We start from the raw sequence: 20,904 nt of genomic DNA on the forward strand, positions 1-20,904 counted from the left end.
CCACTCTTTAATAACAGGCCACCTTATATTAAAAATGAATTATATTACCCTATAATTATTAAAGAGTAGGTACTTATACCTTACGAAAGAGTGGCCAGTAATTGACGATTTACCCCACTTAAGATTATTTACCATCCAGGGCAAAATAAGACGGTTTCATAAGTTTTGTGTTCACAAGTCGTCTTTTGTTTTTTATTAATTAGCAATATGCCTAGTTGAAGGCTGAATTCAGGCGTCTGATGGTCTGAAAATTTTCTATTAACATGTTTTATATTTTGCACGAGTATAGTGGTCTCCGTAAGAGAAGAAAACGACCTTGTTTATTACAAATATTTACTCAATCTATAACACTTAACATTTACTATACAAATATAACAAAATGCTATTCATTCTTTGTTCAAATTAAACAACTAATTAACCAAATTTAAAGAAGAAGATATACGACATACGTATTGGCACATAGTCTGAATATAAAAAATAAGCTCTTGTTTTCATAGATCGTAAGGTAATTCTAATACGCTGAAAAAGATAAATAAAATTGACACCCAACCCGTTGCAACTCTCACATTCAAATGAGCCGGGTACAGTCAAGTGCAAAAATATGTACCTATCGAAAGAATCGTCTCATAAATATGGTACTACGCTCTTATTACACTGAAATAAGATGCTATGGGACATATTTTTGAGTAAGATGTGTACACCCATATTTTTACACTTGACTGTACACTGATTTACCGGTGGTTGGAAACTGCGTTTCACAAGACTGTTATTTTACAATTTTTATTTAGACACATGCCTATGATGCGTTCAATAACCGCAAACGGCCAGCATAAACTATTTTGTTAGAACAAAAATCTACGCAGTAGTAATATTTTGTCAATATTATTTTTTATTAATATCAATGTTGATTTAATAACGCCATTCAAATTTCAACATCTTTAAATACAAGAATTTGATTTCACTTTATTTCTAAGTCTAAGTTTTATTCGAAATGCTATGTGACAATTGCAAACAGTGTGATCAAATGCCGCAATAGTGGTTGTTGAATACATCATAGAGAGCTTAGCTATAACATGTGTGTGGATAAAGCAGTATATGATGTACATTATTAGGTAGATATTAAAACACTCGTATGTTTTTTTGAAACTCGTTTCAGCTCGTTTCATAAAGCCACACTCGTATTTTAATGCTTTTTATATACAGTCACATAAAATACTATTGAAAAGCTTGCTTCATCACTTAATTTAAATTTTAAACCAGTCTCACTAAGAAAGTAAACAAATGCAGAACAATACATTGTCCCATGAATTGGAATAACGCTAACAGAGTCTGGTTCTCTGGCAGTGCAGGTAGTAGTCGCTGCGTTCAAACTCATCATCGTAGGGAGATCTAAACGGCGAAGGACGAAGCTCCGAGGGCCTCCTGGTAGGCCTCCTGTCTGGCCACTGTCTTCTGTTCCGGTCGTGGTACGGGGCTCGCTGGGGCCTACGCGGCCGGTCACGGTAGCGCGGGCTGAAATAGTTAAATTCGAAGTTTTATTTTATATGCACAACATTCTGTTTTGCTATGCTAGGAAGCTTAATTTGGCTTTGTCAAATGTTTAATCCAACCCAGCATGTAATATTGGTATACCAAAATCGGCTCCACGGCATTTTCAACAATATTACAAAAAATAGCATTCGAAATTAATAATAATTATCATGAAATAAAACCTGCTATAATTGAGACTAAGATATTTAAACCTAAAACCTAAACAATTGCACTGCCTCATTCCCTTCGCGATGAATAATCTCTATTCCTAAAAGTAGGTAATGCATATGGACTTCCATTGTTTAATCAGATTGCAACATCAATCAAATCACTTGAACATGCCACATACCTAATGTATATGAAAATAAAATGCATCAAAATTGACTACGTTTGTAACAATATAGACCGCGGGCCAGGAGCATATTTCGTCAGTCATCGCCTCCCGGCTGATACTTTGTCAGATGATAGTTTAGATGCTGTTTTATACTTTAAAAACTGTCAGCCGGTTCTATCGCGGTGGAATGATCGTCAGCTATAAATGAACATGTAAAAAATATGCGCCTACCACTATATGTGCGGCAACGTATGCGTAATGTGTAGATTGCGTAATCCGTTGATGGCTTTTTAGGCGATTCCGCCTGATGAAATGCTACATGCGACCAGCTGATGTTCTTACCACCGCGATATAACCGGCTGACGATTTTTTTAATTGACAACAGCATCTGAACTATCATTTGACAAAGTATCAAACGGGAGGCGATGAATTTTTTTTTGTTTCACGTGTTTCGGTGGCTGCCATTCCTCCGGTCAACCCACCAACGAAGCGACAGCTGACATCCACGAGGGTTCATCATACCTAGCCGTTAACCACTACACGAGTTTTCAGCCGGGAGGCAATTGGTCATAGAAATTGTTCCTGGCTCGCGGTCTATTATTTATCGCCATGTTTAATGTGCCAAGTGCGAGGAGGGGGAGTTAAGGTCTCTAATAAATTATTACCATATATTCCATTTCTGAACGCACCCAATCAATCAATTTTTCGTGTTATGGCTCTATTAATTTTTTCATATTATCTCACCGTTTAAACCTTCCCTGATTGCAATATCAAAATTAGCCAAATCGGTCCCTCTTTCGGAAGTTATGCGATCACATACATTTTGGCCATTCATTTTTATTTATATAGATTGTTATAGGTAGAGTTGCTATACGTCCCGTGTATAGGGGACTGTCACCGTATTGAAGGGTCGCGTACCGTATTTTATACCTGTCCCGTATATCGATACGGCTGTAGAATGCCTAGAGAAATGGTTTACCCAGTTTGTAGCCAAGCTATTTATGTAGTTGCACCCCCCAATCTGATATTTGGGTACCAACATTTAATTACATTTGGGATTGTCATCTGAAAAATAAGAATAAGAATAAGAATAAGAATAAGAATCATTTATTGCCACATACAAGTACATAGGAGAATAAGGTTACATAATAGTTAAAAAAAGATACATTAATAATTTAAACAGATCAACCGGTATTGTATTTATTGTATTGGGCAAAGGGTTCCAGTCTCAGCGTGTGCCGGGCCGACATGCCCGGCGCTGGTTTTCAGACCGGTCCCAGACTAAGGACGGTCGGACATAATACATCGAAATATATAATACTAATACTTTTGTGCTCATGAAAGAAAAAGATTGAAAGAAAAAAACATGGTAAATTTTACAACAATAGACTTAACACTGATTAAACTTTCACGGTTTTACACATTATTAAGTCCCGTTTCTATGAGCTATCAATAAACTTAGTCACTCTTAGTAACAACACTTGTACTTCTTAGTGTATTGCATTACAAAGATGGGTAACTATTAACTATAATTAATATAAAAAAGTAACAGATTAGGATTGCTCGCGATTATGCTTGTGTGTCTCTGTAAGTGTGTGTGAGTATGTGTATGTGAGTGGGTTGTGAACGCTTATGAGAGTCATCTTTAAGAGGGAGGGAATGCCTCATCGCTCTGCTTGGCCAAGAGGTGAGCCTGTACTAACCTTTTGTATTTAAACAACGATATCGGCTCTCGGAGCGGTGGAGGCAGGTCATTCCATACTTTGGAAGCAGCAAATTTAAAACTCCCTCTAAAGAAAGCTGTTTTATGTTTGGGCGTGGCAAGTTTGGTGCAGCTTCTCAGCCACCTGGAGCGCGAGTCCTTGATCCATTTTAACTTTTCATACAGATAGTAGGGCCTCTGGAAGTCTAACACCTTCCTAACTGTATAAGCTAAATGTTGCTGCCTGCGGTTCTCCATGTTTAGCAGTTTCTTGTCGTTAAGAAATGGAGTAATGTGTGCTCGTTTGGGAACCTCGTAACAGAAACGAACACATGCATTTTGTACTCTTTGTATAGATTTTTTCGTTACCGCTAAGAGTCTCGGCCCGTACACCACGTCTGCGTAGTTAAATTGAGAGAGTATCAGCGATTCCACTAGTATCTCTCTCACCTTAACTGATAGGTATTTGCGGATATTATATAATACCTTGAGTCTGTAGAAGGCATTACGGATTTTCAAATTAATATGATCTATATAACGCAGTTCACCATCCAAAATAAGACCTAGGTTTTTTGCACTTTCTACTTGGGCAACAAGCTCGTCACCAATCAGTACTCTTGGGTTCTGTTCTTTGATAGATGTGCGTTGTCGTTTATTGCCCAGAACTACATATTGCGACTTCGATGGGTTTAACACAAGATTGTTTTTCTGCGACCACTTAGCTATAGTTAGTAAGTCTTCATTTATATTACTAAGAGCCATATTGAGGTTCTTTGGGTCAAATGAGTAATATAATTGTGTATTGTGAATAATATAATTGTGTGTGTAAAATCGGTTAAGTATAATGAGTATACCATTCGCGTGACGCTTTCATCTTCTCATTTAGATTGTTTCTGTTTGACGTGTAGGTTTACTAACTAAGCTAACTTTAGGTTACATATTTTTTAGTTCTTCATATGTTTTAGCTATCTTGGCAGCATCTCGGACAGAAAAAGTTGGAATAAAAAAAAATCGCAGGGATCGGAAACGGTTTTTTGCAAAAACTTCGAAATAACCATGTATTTCGGTTAATTTTATACTCCAAATGTAGGAGTCAGTTGTGTTTTAGATAAGGACTTAGTATATTATTAGATTGCCCAATTAGAAATTGAAAAATACCGTGTTCGTTCCAATACAAAAAATACCGGTTTCCGATCCCCGGGTACTACTTTCTTATGCAATGCAGGGAGGTCCATGTTTTCTTCAAGAACTGAGCAGATCTTCCATAGTCAATGTTTCCGAACTTATTTAGCAGTTTGTGTATGCCTGTAACTTACACTTTTTAACGAGTTTGCGTATTGTTGTATCCTTAATTTTGCACCAATCGATAAAAAAAACCGTTACTTAATTAAAAGCCCCATTTTGATAATTTTAAAGGAATTGTGATATAGTATCTAATATTAAATGTTACCCATACATAAGGTTTTTAATCTACGTAATAAACAGTTTTAATTCATTAAAGTTGCGTGTACGTATTTATAGTATCCTGTCCACTTATTTTTCGATACAGCCCTTATATAAGGTGCTAACAAATTAGTTAGCAATATTTTTACAGCTGATAGTACTCGGATCCTCGAGTATATTTATTGTAAGTGTATGAAGCATTATAAGTTTTATGATGTTTTTGGGAGAAAATTGGAAAACAAATTTGCTACATAAAAACACCCTGATAATGAGATAATTAAACATGAGACCTCATTGAACAGATTCTAGAACCTTTTTTACCTAACTCTTAACTGGCCACTTCACGTTGATAAATCAAATGACACATTGGCATGCGTTGACTATGAAATTTAAGAAAAAAATGTTGAAATGACAGAAAGTACATAGTGTAGACATCTTGTCAGTTATTTGCACATGCGATTATTTTTAGATAGATAACAAATTATATTTTTTGTTTATTAAATTTTAAAATGTGAAATTAAAACAACAAAAAGTTATGAAAAGTTTTTTTAAATTCTATTTAAAGTTAATTGTTTTTATCTAATCTCTTAAAATATCGGTAACTTATTTGTTTGCATCTTATATTTACTTAGGTACTTACTTACGTATACGAATGAATAAGTTTCTGTACTGTATAGTAGCGACAAGCGATCTATATGCTTACTTATATATATTTGTCTAATATCTATGTATGTATGTAAAATACCAAATTGAAGGTTTTCCAAAGAGTAAAACGGATTTAGAACGGACCGAATCCGTAACTCTACGCTGCGTTCAAAAACAAGCATTAATGATGTTGGAGCTAAGACCGCCAAGCTGAAATGGGACTGGGCCGGCCATGTCTGCCGCATGCACCCACAGAGGTGGGCAAAAATAACCACGTTATGGGCGCCGCAAGACGGGCCAGGATCGGGTAGGCCCAGACGGAGATGACGGGACGACCTGGACGCATATCTCAACGACTGGCCGGAGATTGCTCAAAACCGAGACGAGTGGAGATCGAGGGGGGAGACCTTTGCCCAGCAGTTGGACACCGTATAGGCTTATAATAGAATATATCTATGTATATCAATCGTAATGTTAAACACAACCTGAATAAGTCTTTGAACTTCAGTTGCATGTTTGATGAGTTACGGCACGACGGTATGTTATGTAATGCACGCACGATTTAGACTGCTGAAAGTGCTGTAGTTATGCATTGATATTACAATGTCAGTGCCGTCATTAGTAAATGTTTCCTGAAAAACGGTTAATGAGGCCTATTACGTTTTTTGATGATAATTGATAACGTATACAGTAGTGACTGCATTCACTTTCCATATTCGACAGTGATCCGTCGAATATATCAATCTCCGTGCCCCCGCCAAGACGAGCAAAGCGAAGCGCAAGGGCACTCCCTACCTTTTCTCGAAGCGCTTCGTCGTTTTTTGAACCCTCATAACTTGAGTGTGGATTATACCAGATCAACAAAACCCTCGGGATACAATCTCAATAGTGGACTTATTAAGCATATAAAATTTCAACTGCATAGCTCTCATACTTTGGATTTTATTCATATCTAAAAAAAACCCACTGACTAAAAACTGACCCACTCACTCACTCACTCACTGATGATCATCAAAACCCTTAGAGTACTTCCTGATGTCCTAGGAAGCTGAAATTTGGTATGTATGATAGTATTAATATACAAATAACAAAAAAAATGAAAAGCTTGAAATTTTAACCCCTAATGTGGTGAAAAGGGGGGGTGGAATTTTGTATGGAGAATCAATAACCGCTGAAACAATTTAGTTGAAATTCGATATGTAAATAGTTCTGTTATGGGGAAGGATATAGAATAGTTTTCAGCCCCAAAATCATCCCGTAAGGGTGAAAATGGGGCGGAAAGGCGCGTTAGGGAGGAAAAAGAGGTTAAAGTTTCTATGGGGAATTAGTAAAAAAGCAGATTGTATAAAACATTCGCCCAGATACGTATTTAATAGTTTTTAATAGTAAATCACCCCCAACCCTTTAAATTAGTGGATGGAAGATTATCATAAGCAACTTACAAAAAGAAGTGAAATTTCATCAAAAACATTTTCATGTAAAATGTTGCCAAGACGAAACCATAAGGCTCGCACTGTCAAAAAGGTATCAGAACTCTTGTAGAGCCCAGCTTCTAAGTCTACAAGCCTAATTTCACAAACTCTACACCTTAGTCAAAATATGTGGCTTGGCCCTCTCGTTACTACAAGAAGTATTGTATAATGAAAAATAATGATTAGTGAATAAATTTATCACCTTATACCCATGTGAGGGTAGCGAAACGGCCAAGCCATATATTTTGACTAAGGTGTAGACTTTGTGAAATTAGGCTTGTAGAGTTAGAAGCTTGGCTCTACAAGAGATCTGATAACTTTTTGAGTGCGAGCCTTATGGTTTCGTCTTGGCAACATTTACATGAAAATGTTTTTGATGGGATTTTATTCAATGAAATAGTAGATTTGGACTAATGAAAGCTGATACTGAGATTTGTTAAAAAAAATTGAATAGCAACTCTAATATAAACGCGACTTATTAGTCGTAACAGTTAAGGACAATATTGCGTTATTTTTTAAAGTTTTCATGTAATTTACACCCCAAAGGCCAAAAGTATGGAAAAAACATTGTTTTCTTTATATATCGTGTTTCTACTAATTATTGTACATATATAATTGTAACCAAAAACTTACATTAGGTAACCCCAAAAGATGAAAAAATGTAGTCTACATGTTATAATATTATTTATTATACTACCCATTTGTGTTATCTATCTTAATGTGTCTATTAAATGATTTGTAAATCGTATGTCACTAACCTTAATTAATTTTAAGATTTGTAGTACTCTACTAACACTACTAGATCGCCCAGATTCGAAATAAATATATAATAGAAATTGAAAAATACACCCTAAGTACCTATTAAGGCAACCTAATACAGAATGTACCTAAAACAGTGGGAATCCGTTCAAGGTAGGATGGCCAGATGTCCCGTATTTTATGGGTTTAGTTTTGAGATCCAATGGCATTTAATGATTTAAAAAATACCTATTTTGATTATTTCACAATTTCCCTTCCAGATAATATGAAAATTGTTGTGTTGTATATTATTTAGGTAATATTGTTTTTTAAAGTCTTTCAAAGAAATTTAGCAATTGTTTAGTTTATTTCATTGATTATGACAAATTTTATGATTTAAAAAAAGTTGATTAATAAAAAGCAGCCTGTCTCGTATTTTGACCTCGAACCCCGTATTTTTTTTTTAAACTTTATTGCACGATATAAAATTGTATTTATTAATTATCTACCGATTTCTCACCGTATTTTCAATGCAGTTGTCCCGTAAAACCGGAAATCAGATCTGGTCACCCTAGTTCACGGGCATATTGGGTATCGTGTTCTGTACCCCTAGTGTAAATAAATTCGATTTCGAAACGTGACGTACGCGTTTGCGTTTAGTCTCATTTTGTATGTGATTTAGAAAGAGCGCGCCAAGCGGGACGTTTTGGAAACTCAAAATCCTATACAAAATGAGACTTAACGCAAACGCGCTCGTCACGTTATGATGTCGATTAAATTTACACTAGGGGTACTGATTAGGAAAAAATAGAAGAAACCAGGGGATGAAAGGCACTATTTTCTGCCGAGGTAGTTAGGCGGTCGAACGCAGTGAGAACGTCAATAGTCTGAGGCTGAAACTTTACCCGAGTTAAAGACTCTATTTCTCATTTCGAGGAAAGTAAAATACATGTGTTTTTTGAAACGTGTGTAAATATATTTTTAATTTTTATTATTTGTAAAAATGGACATGTAAAAGTGCCCCTGTGGCCTATTTGCTGAATAAATGTTTGATATTTGATAATATTTATAAATCATTTCTTGAGAGTACTTTTGATTAACCATTGAAGTAAAAGTATCGTTATTTATGGAATGGGGAGTTAAATATCAGAATTAATATTATTTATCAAATCCATATGCATCAAATTTCAATTGCTTATCGAAACTTTTTAGAACAACGATGACCCTCTTTCAGAGCATAAAACTAAAATATATATTGTTAATGTTTTATGTTAATTCACTAAGTTGTGTAAAATGAAAGTGTTTTATAGTTGCGACATCACAAAACATATTTTAGTAATACACAGAATCATATAAGTCATTTCTTCGTGCATTTTTTATTTATTGGAGGTCGTAATGGAACAACTACACTAATATGCAACAGAGGCTCAAAAGTTAAGTGATAGAATGTAATCATATCTCACCTCTTAGGCCGCTTAGAATACGGCACTTTCTTACTCGTCCTGTAGCCATCAGGGCGCGGTAGATAGTCCTCCTCATCGTCCGTGCCGGCCTCGTCGAGCTCCTCGTGCGGCCGCGTGTGGTGGAACACCGGCCTTATGTGCGGCACCGGCACTGGATATGGCTTCACCACTGGAACGGGTACCTACATTATAAAAGTTAGGTAGAAATTGGGATGTAATCTTCATAGACTTTATATTATGCTATCACTATCACCAAACAATATTAAGAGCCTAACGTATGGTATTAAACTTCAAATTGCATGAATGAAATTAATATTTAAATAAAGTTTTTCTTGTTACGCCTACACAAAATATGTATACTTAAAAAGCAGGGCAGGATGTAAGTACTTTAAAAACAAGGGAATTGTTAAGTTTTATTAGTTATACTTATATACAATATATACACTAGTTCAGTAATTATACATATTAGTTTTTCAGTGATTATACCCAAGCGGCTTCAACAAAAACGCATTAATTAATTAATTTAATTTTAATCCTATACAGGCGCCACCTTGTTTACCTAACTTTAAGCTTGTCACTACTCGTTATACTCGTCAGTAGGTAAATCCTTAAAAAAACTTTTTGTTGTTGTGAGAATGCCAGCAAGTGAGCCAGAGCAGACGTTTTTTCGATCAGATAATTCATTCAAACGAATTTCAGTAAAAAATATTTTAATGAATTATCTATTCTAGAATCTCGTCTAGTTTACACAAGACATTATGCCTGTATCTCGATAAGACACACGCAAAAACGTTCACTCGTTAAGTATAGCTCGGGGAATAAGAAGCCTGTCATTGTTCATTGTTTATTAAGTACTTAATTAAAGAGTAGTGTTAAAATTAGAATCAATTAAGCAGTGCCTATTAATTAAGTAAATTGAAAACCAGACTGAAAGCAAAAACACCAACATATACATATACGAGTACGCACCTGCATATTTGTTGTATACATACGTATATAAAATGCTAGACAACGTCCATAATATTTATTTAGGATCGCCGTCATCGAAAACGATGAGGAGGACCTATATAAATTGTATATAAATGCCACTAATGTATGTAATAAATATTTGTATAAGATACAATGTACGGATATAAAAAGCTGCCAGCAACGCAATCCAACGGAATATAAACTCATCACGTCCAACTGAGATAAATATAATAACTTATACATATGTAATATTCATAATGATAAAAACTCATATTATTTTAATATATACTGATACGCAATGACCTTCAATTATTTAATTACTTAAATTAACAGTAAATTAATGTACGTAAGCAGGAAACAATATATTTAATAATTTTCCAAATATTCCAAGCCGCAATTAGGCATTTTCACAATAAAGTTTACCTTTTTACCCATTATTATTATGCATCCATATTTTTCTCAGAATTAGTAGTATTTACACTCAAAAACATTAAATTTGTTTCGCTATTTCCATACAAAGTAAACGGTTTTCATTTCATTTCCGAGGCCTTTGCTTCGTGGCCAAATATCTTCATTTTTTTAATGAATCTTGCGGCGAAATAGAAAAAACAAAATTATTCTTCACATCAAAGCAATTTTGAATCGTAAAAGACATATTTCAAATTCTGAAAAGTGCTCAAGGTAAACTTTTATGAAAATCGAACTATAAAACACTGACCTGCTTTTCAACAGGTACGGGTACAGGTTTTTCCACCGGGTATGGGACCTTTTTATAGACCGGATAGGGTACGGGTTTCTCGATCTGCACGTTGAGCTCTTTGATTACCGGCACGGCTACCGGCTTGGGTATCGGCACCCGGACCGGGTACGGCTCCGGCACCGGCACGATCACGGGCCGGGGCACTTCAATCTGCGGAGTACGGGGCGAGTCAAATTTTGCGTATTCATGCTTTTGTGTAACTTTTTTTATTTTATTTTTTTACGTCAGGTTCGGATGATGCGATGCTGATTTCGCTATTTTTTAAACTGACTAATGAATTATATATTATTATTCTTAGTTCTTGATTTTATATAGTTATTTGTACAACAAGAGAGCAAAGTTTGATATTTCTTCGAGTGCATATTTTAAGTCCCGTGCAAGCGAAAGATTTTATAATAGATTCACAAGCGTGTGCACATCGTAAGGAAACTGGACTAATCCTAAAAAGTCCTAGTTTCCCTTCTGGGTTGGAAGTTCATATGGCAGTTGCTTTCGTAAAGCTAGTGCCTACGCCAGTTCTTGGGATTAAGTGCCAAGCCGACCCAAGGCTCCCATAAGCCGTGGCAACGAGTCGGGACAACGCTAGAAAGATGATGATTGTGGTCTCTACAAATATTGTTTTTCTACTCGTCGATTCTAATGGTTGAATTAAGAATTGTATACCAAACTATAATCGCATATTTTTCACTATGGTCTCCTGAATCAACTATAAGGTCCGACCGAGATCTCGGTCTCGGTCTCGGTCTCGGCATTCTCGGCCAAAAATCGGGCCGAGATCTCGGTCTCGGTTCTCGGCCAAAATGGGCCGAGATTCTTGCCGAGACCGAGAATAAGCAATGAGTTATCATTGGTGAATTTGAATTTTCCGCGCACGAGCCCCGGGGTCTAAGCCACTCGTTGGTTGCATCGCCCGGTTGGCGTGACGTTTTTTGTGATTTAAATTGGTTTCATAGTCACATTTTAAGCCAATTACTTATCAAATACTAAGTGTTGGGATCGGATAGGCGCGGTTGCAAGTAATGACTTGTTCATTTGGTTTTTTTCGTTTTGTGGTAGTTGTTATTGATGAATAAATGGGTGTATATTGTTATCGGGATGTAACTTAGATTAACTTGTTGTGAGTGGAAGATGACACTGGATATTTTGATACTAAATAAGTTTGTGTCAAAGGGAAAAAGCAAAGAACAAAACGACACCTGTGGCGGATATTTTGGGTTACAATATAGAACTCTTTATTTTGATTATTGTTATTTTACCTCTTTTTGTGCATATCCGTACTGAAAAACCGGCCAAGTGCGTGTCGGACCACGCATAATGGAAGGTTTCGTACCTTCATATAATACAAAAAAGCCGTACAAGCAAAAGAGCGTATGTTAGTGGCACTTTTGTGGTTTTAATAAGATCAGTTTTTTTATAACTCTTCCATATTCAAAATAATTTTCCTGAAAAATTATTTGCTTAATTAGAATTTTTTTAATGGCTTTGCTCTCCCGGTTCAAAAGTTAGAGGGGATTACACAATTTTTTTTTAAATCGATTATTGACTAAAGTATTTATTTAATAAAAAAAACGTGTTAGCAACCTTTCTGTATTTTTAAAGACCTATCTAATGATGAGCCACATGTTTTTTTTTTTAACTTTTTGTTACATTTATACGGAGTATATATTTGAGAATATATTTTACATTATTTTTTTCGAAACTAAGAAGCGACTTACACAATACATCTACACCTACGTTCCAACTGCCAAGGAGTGGAATGCCCTGCCCGAGTCTGTGTTTCCGCATGAGTACAATCTGGGTCTCTACAAGGCTAGGGTAAATAGGTATCTCATAGGTAAGCGTGCTCCACCGTAGACCGCATCACCACTTACCATCAGGTGAGATCGTGGTCAAACGCTTGCCTATCGTTATAAAAAAAAAAAAAACTTTGGTTATAAAATATACCGTATAGTTTTTGAGTAAAATGGCTGTGACATACGCACAGACCGACAGACATGGGACATGACGTAACTACAAGGGTTCGATTTTTGCCATTATGGCTACAGAACCCTGAAAATACTGTTTAATAGCGCTAGGAATTGATTATGATAACTTTTTTCTGATAAATCGTCGAATTTCGATTATAAAAACAATTTTAGTGCAAAATTCGTATTTTTTCTCTATTTTATAAATTCTCGGTCTCGGTCTCGGTCTCGGCCGAGAATCCCAATGAATCTCGGTCTCGGTCTCGGTCTCGGCCGAGACAAAAAAAGCGTTCTCGGTCGGACCTTACTCAACTATAACGATCTCATTACGAAACGCTTTAGTAAACTATAATGGATTTTACCAATCACGTGTCGCCGTAGTAGTAGGTTGGTAAATCAGGTTTATGGTTAATTTCCGTTCAAGTCATCTCAGTTATGGGTATATATGGTTCAATGCATTCAGTATGATGCCCTGTATACAAATATATGACAAGCGCGAAAATGGCGGGGTAGTAACTGTAACGTCATTAAAGTCAGCGGTACAAAGACTTTTTTTTCTTTAAAACCTACCAGATGGTACTGATGGTACTGTATCAAATGAAAGGGCTTTGTGAGTAGATTACACAACGTATTTATTATACTAAAACGTTTTTACTACTTAGTCTAACAAATTATGAGAAAACGTCCAAAAATTTCACAAAGCAAAGTTGACTTTGAACTGCTACCTATACTATAAGTAATAGATTGAAAACGACTGAATAGATTATTCCAAAATACATGCCAAGGGACTGTGAATGTTATCCTATATAATGTTCAAAAACAAATTAACCAGTAGGACTAAGATAGTCGGCTCTTTATCATTTGTCACCATGTCTGTCACGTTCTAACAAGTATGTAAGCGCGAAAGTGACGGGCATACTGACAAGTGATAAAAAAGGAACTATGCTGGCACTGCAGATGTATTAAAAAAATACTAATTACAAGATATCATATTTAGAATGAGCTTTTTGTAAAAACAGACAGTGTACCTACCTCTCCGAAAAAATTGCTGAAAAGATTTAATTTTGAGACCCAGATTACGCTTACTGTGAAAATAGGCCGTGTCGACGCAGGTTAATTGTCCTTTCGTCGTGGGTCTACAAAGTGCTTTTGTCCAATAATTTGGCCTTTAGACACTTTATACCTATGCTACTAAAAAGTAATTATATACTTACCTAATAAATTACATTACATTACATAGGTAAAATTGAATAGTAGAGTAGTTATCAGGTCATGTATGGTGTCATAGCAACAGGTAAATAGAAGACTGGATCACTGGAGCTTTCCTTTCCCCTCTTTTTTCAGATGGAAGGTCACTCGCTTGGCTAAAACGCTAGATGAGCTCATTTTGACCCAAGCAACTACCGTGCCAAGAGGCGTCTCGCCTAAGATGCATGTTCAATTGCTCACTATAAGACTGTAACTGTAACTATCGACTAGGTACTGTGTTGTAAATCTTACATTACAAAAGCAACCATTTGCTTGAGCGAATAATTTTTAAGAAAAAAAACCGACTTCAATGAGGGAGACCGATGAAAGAAAGATGATTAATAATAGGTATCCTATAATACATATTTATTTTTTGTTTTTATTTTATATTAAAAAAATGCTTTTAAAATCTAATTTACTTAATAAACACAGCGAAGAGGACAAATCGCCAATCGTGAACTATGCGCCGTTGACGAGTTCTATTCTGATCATCATCAGCAGTCCCACTTCATCAAATGGCACTTTTTTATGTATGCCTTTAACATTTGAGGAGATTTTTCGATTCCTCATAGATTCTACCACCAGATCTCGAGCTTGACAAAAATGTATCTTGAAAACCTAATTTGCCTAACAAACATAAAGAGGATGACAAGTCGCCAAGCGGGAACTATGCGTCGTTGAAGAGTTCCATTCTGATCATCATCAGCAGTTCCACTTCATCAAATGTCACTTTTTTAAATGGAAATATTTGAATTGTTGATGAAAATACAAAAATCACTATATGTATGCCTTTCACATTTGAAGAGTTCCCTCGATTCCTCATAGATTCTACTATCAGATCTCGCGCTTGACAAAAATTTGTCTCGAGAACTTAATTTGCCTAACAAATGTAAATGCTTGGTTTGGTGATGAAAATTTAAAAATCACTATATGTATGCCTTTCACATTTGAAGAGTTCCCTCGATTCCTCATGGATCCCATCATCAGAACTGAGTTTTGACAAAAACGGGACCAATCTCTATATATATACATTGAAACAAAAAAATAATTTTCAAAATCGGTTCAGAAATGACGGAGTTATGGAGTAACAAACATTAAAAAAAATTTAAAAAAAAAACAGAACCGAATTGATAACCTCCTCTTTTGAAATCTTGAAGTCGGTTAAAACTTAAAAACAGAGAACGCGTTCACAAAAAAAGTTGAATATAGTTTGTCAAAGGACGATCTCATGTCAACATAGACAGAGAGAATCATACTATCTTTGTTTTACACTAGTACTAGCACCCAAAAAAAAGGACGAGTATAGTTTTTTTTGTTCTTATTAACTGACAAATTGGTTTGACCAACTATAGTCAACGTAGTATTTTGTGATAATAACTAAGAGTACTAAGTAAGACTAAGATATATAAATAACGTGAAAAAAGGGATTTACTCTTTCAACGAAATAGGCAGAGTAGTTTTGACGATATGGTTGTATACATAGAATATGTACCTACCTAAGAATACAAAAATATACTTACATACCTACCTAAACTTAAGAGGAAAGATTAGTTCTCATTTTTACGTACAAACGTTATCGACATTTTCCTCTCTGGGTTTTAGCTCAAGATGAATAGTTTTTATATGAGTTCAATATCACCAGTACCTGTGTCTGTGCGTTTTGTTTTTATAATATAAGAACTAGTGTTATTTCAAACAAGCGCTAAAAACGGCCAAATAAATGCGCCGTAAACGTAAATGGCATACAGAATCGGCAACAATAAACGCAAAAATCAATCATATCTTTCGAATATTTCGTCACGATTGGTTAAGTCTTGGAGGTGGAAATGTCGTGAACGAAACCTCGATTTCTGAGATTATTTCGCAGGTTTTTTGCCAAGCTGCAGTTGTCCTTAATTCTTTATCGTACTCATTTTAGGAGCCGCCCCCGCAGCTTTCCTTTCCTCTTAATACTCGGGTAGAAAAACATTACCTAGATAGATATTTAAGGTATGGTAGAGGTACAGAACGATAGCGGACCATCTACTAAAATGAAAGTTAAAAGCAGTTATAATATTCCGTATTTAGGTACCTATATTAGAATTTTTTAAACATAGCATCATATCCTAGCAATACACGCACACGCATCTATTTATAATGTCCACAGATTACCGTGAATGGAGGAAACTCCTGCGCAAATGTAAATCGCCACATTAGCATTTTCAGTCGCACGCGAACCAAGCGTTTGATGACAAGTAAAACATTAGTATTTAATAACTTAATTTAACTCATATAAAATACAGATGAGCTGTGAGCTGTGCCCTATTCTTGGTTTCATTGGGGGCTTTTATACTTTTCCGTGGACGTCCACGTCAACAATTTTGCCATAACAATAAATCAGGGGACGTCCTCGATAATGTTACATGAGATGTATGTAATCGCTTTTAGTTTACCGTGGACGGTAATGTAATTTATAAGCGACTGTGTCCGAAATTGAAATGAGTTGATTGCCACAAATTAGACCACAACTACAACTCAAGGAAACCATGTTCCGGTTTTTAACCACGATTATTTTATTCCATCAACTTTTATGCACACTCTAATTATCTGACCGCTAGTGAAAGCAATCTTACCCATATAACTTAGAAGAGCCAATGTCCCGTAACGCCGGACGATGGACCGAGGCGTCCATTATGCAAAACCATTGATTATCCCTGTACTTCGGTCAAACCTCCGTTTCACTTTCAATGAGGGTTGAGCTAGAGAACGAAATTTAGGCATGTTTAATCTCGACAGGACTTTTGCAATGGACGAAGCAAACTAGGTAAATTATTAAAACAAAAAATATTACTTTGGTAATCCGCGAAATGTTAACGTGCTAGTCAATCAGTGCTAACTTAATTGAGTTGTCGGACGTCAGACCGTCAACATCTCCAGCACCTCCTGGTCCTGGGATGCCTTGTAGAGAGGCGAAACACGTGTCGAGATTTGTACTTTTGGTGGTGGGTTGTTATACTATATTTATTCGCGTATTTATTTTTGCGTTGGGAGGGTGGGAACATTAATTACATGTATAAATAGTTACATGAAAGTTTTGCAAATCCTTAAACTCCAAAAATCCGCAACCATAAACCAATGTTCGTAATTAAATTAAGAATATGTTGGGTTATTGTCTGTATATCTAAAATGGTCGTAAATATAACATTTTATAGTCTGCACCCAAGACAAGTAACACGAGCAAACGCATTACTGAATGAAATTGCCGTGTATTTTGTTTCATGATTTCTCTGGGCCACACGCGCGTCATCTTACCCGAGCGGAGGAAATCAGTGCGAGACGCGTGCTGCCAGCTTTTCCGATCCGCATTCCTCTATATGGTTTTTGTTCATTTTTTACTAAATCTTGTAAAAAGACGGAGATATTCGAATTATTTCAAAATTACTGATAGAAATCGATTATTTACTAAGACTTACCGCGTATGGCTTCGGTATAGGTACATGTACGGGTTTCGCATCTGACGCATAGGTCTCGAAATCGCGGAACGATTCCTTGTATTTTGATTTCAGGTAGGACTGCCGCCATTTCTCTACGAGCTTCTTGTAGTCAAATTCATCTGATACATCGTTAAAAGGCTTATACGAAGGTATATATGAAGGGTGGGATGTATCGTGAGTTCTGAGACCTAACAAGTCTTCCTCTGACTTGAATCTCGTCAGAGACACATCTTTAGTCCAATCGTTGGGCTTGTTGGCTTTATAAGGCCGGTATTTATTTTGAAATGACCATTCACTTGGTTTACTATCACTGTATTTATTATAACTGAATCTATTCTTCTGTTTGTTCTTTAAACCGGGTTTTATATGAACTACATCGCTAGTAATCTCATCACTAAAGTGAGAATTTGTTGAAGGATATTTCAAAGATGTGAATTCCGGGCCTTTGTAAACATTTCCCCAAAGAGAGCTTGTTGACGGTGCATTATTGTTACTATACAGGTTTTTAAATTGATTAATGTAATCATCAGATTTAAACAAATCTTTGTATTTTGTTTGTAAGCTAGAATAGTCATCGTCATCGTAATGTGCTTTAATACCGGGGATCTTCTTAAAGTTTGAGTAGTCAGTTTCAGGAAATTTGTAGTCGGATAAATCTACAACATTACTGCTTGCGGGTGTAAGCTCATCTGTGTAACTATGAAAAGGCTTATTTCTTGTATGTTTTTCTTTTGGTGGTACACTACTATCATATTTAAAACTCATGTTACTATAATCAGTAGAGTACTCGTAGCCTTTTAAGGGGTTTCTCCAATTTTTAATAGTATTGTTATATGACCATGGCGGAGTGGGTTTCACTTTATCCTTGTAGTCATAATCTGGTTTTGTATCCTTTAAACTGGATTTGGTACTAGTGTAACTTACAAAATTATTTGAATAAGCATTATTTGTGTAGGAAATTGGTTTTGGAAGATCACTTTCTTGATCTTCTTCTTTGACTTCATAGGTATTTTTGAATGACTGCGATGGATAGTTAATACTGGTATGACTTTCGTAGTTCTTATTACTACTGTGCACGTCAAAGTTATTGTTGTGGCTTCCGTAATTATTATTATTTCCGTGACTTTCGTAGTTATTATTGCTGTGACTCTCGTAATTATTAGTATTGTGAGTGTCATAGTTATTATGTTGTTTAATTTCTTTTTGCTTAGTTGTTACTGGTTGAAACGTAGCAGTAGGGAATTTGTTTTCTACTGCTGTGGGATAATATTGTTTATATTTTGTAAAGTCAATTACTTTGGGAAAATTAAAGGAATATGTGTTGTTAGATGAGGGCTTTACTTCATCTGCTTCGGTCGGCGGGTACGTTGGAGCGTAATTGTAAATGTTTTGGTGGCTGCTAGCCGTCTCACCATATGATACTGGCTTTGTATCGTGAGTTGTTTCAGTTACTTTAAAATTTGGATATCTTGTTTCACTGGGATGAGAGTTTCCGTTACTATAAACATCAAACGCTGCAGTTTCATTATATTGGTTAAACAATCTATGTTTATTTTTGCCACCCAACTTAGTTCCATACACTGGCGAATTGCTCTCTTCGTCAACTATCCGTCGGTACTTTTCTTCAGGCGAACCATTTTGCCCCTGATCATTATTGTTACCGGAGTTGAAATAGGATGCTGCACTATATTGCAATATGCTTGGCTGCGCATTGTTGTCATCGCCGGAACTGAAGGTGCCATCTTGCGGCTGTGATTCTATATTACCCAATCCAGATGATTCTAACGACGACGGAAACGCCGGCCCGTACAACCTCGGAGGATGAGAATCCTGATTGTTAACATTACTGCTCAAATACGTAGCAAAGTCCGGAGAGCTGGGTACGAAGCCATCATAGGATCCGACATCATTGAAGCCAAATGTGGAGTAAGAAACTACACTTGGTTGCGGGCTGCTGTCGTCTTCTGATTTAGTAGTTTTGACTCTCCTGGATTTTTTCGCATCGAGGCTTAGGACTAGGAGGTAAAAGAGCGCGACGCGGAATATTTTACGAGACATGATTGTCTATTCCTGTGTACATTTTCCGAGCGTGGTCAGCGGGTGGAGTGCCGGGAGCGACTGCTGCGCTCAGGCGCGGGCGCGTGCGCCGCCCCAGCATGAGAAAACGAAAGCGTTCACGCTTACTAACCGCGACAAATTTTCCCCGCTAATTATGCTTTGAGTTCGATAATCTTGTAATTCGTTACCATGTAATATGCAGTAACGAGGTGTCATTTCAAGCTCACCTTCCGCCTTTTCAAAGGGGACGGCCGCTTCTGCATACAAACGTGGTCCTCATTTTCCTCTCGGGGTATTGACATTATGGAAAATATTTTTGCAAAATTTGATGTGCCTATATTAACCATAGCTATGTCCCTACATGGTCCCTACGTTTGAGTTTTTTAGATTTTTTGATTATTATAAAAATTAGAGCCAAAAACAGATATTCCACAAATTTTTAAATAGTCCTAACTCTTAAAATAACTAAAAATTACATAACCGTGATTGATATACAACCAATTGTGTCAAAATATTTTCAGTAATGCTAATATCCAGAGAGGAAAATGAGGACTACGTTTGTATTAAAAGGTGATTTTGTGCGGTTCCTTAGCCAACGTGCCAATCGTTAACGCTCTGTACTGTTACTGTCGCGCTAATATGGAAGAGTGATAGAGAGAGATGGCTACGCTACGCTGCGGAGCGTTAACGATTGACATGCATGCTGGCTACGCGGGCTGGGCTGTTATTTTCTATTATTCTAAGTATCAAGCACAAGCATAATTTAAGTAAGGAAACTTCATCGTGATTGACGATCATCGTTAAATCGTCGTTTATGATAAGCTTGTTAACGAAAAACATTGGATAACATGATACCAATACATTTTCAACTACTTAGGTATTTAATTCTGTTTTGTTTGAATATAATATAAGGGTAAGTAAGTAAAAGCAAATACATTACGATACAAATGCGAAAATAGGAAATTCGCAACGCGTGGCGAATTACCTTTTCGCGCATCTATTGTACGTTTTACAGCCCATATGGCTCTTTAAATTTTCGACATACGCACGTATAATGCGAGTTACCGCACTAGGGCGATAAAGTAGCACCATATGTACTGTTAAT

The 20,904-nt window shown here is 36.2% G+C and overlaps 1 protein-coding gene across 1 annotated transcript; it reads right to left on the reverse strand.

Moving 5' to 3' along the window:
• Positions 1-1,319: 1,319 nt before the first annotated feature.
• LOC133533708 (probable serine/threonine-protein kinase clkA) lies at positions 1,320-19,836 on the reverse strand. Its single transcript, XM_061872741.1, has 4 exons — positions 17,721-19,836; positions 11,015-11,206; positions 9,328-9,509; positions 1,320-1,512 (listed from the first exon to the last, which is right to left on the reverse strand). The coding sequence occupies exons 1-4, from the start codon at positions 19,797-19,799 to the stop codon at positions 1,320-1,322; spliced, it is 2,646 nt and encodes an 881-aa protein (XP_061728725.1). The 5' UTR covers positions 19,800-19,836.
• Positions 19,837-20,904: the final 1,068 nt, after the last annotated feature.

The sequence above is a fragment of the Cydia pomonella genome, unplaced genomic scaffold (assembly GCF_033807575.1).
Source record: "Cydia pomonella isolate Wapato2018A unplaced genomic scaffold, ilCydPomo1 PGA_scaffold_202, whole genome shotgun sequence".
Taxonomy (NCBI): Eukaryota; Metazoa; Arthropoda; class Insecta; order Lepidoptera; family Tortricidae; genus Cydia; species Cydia pomonella.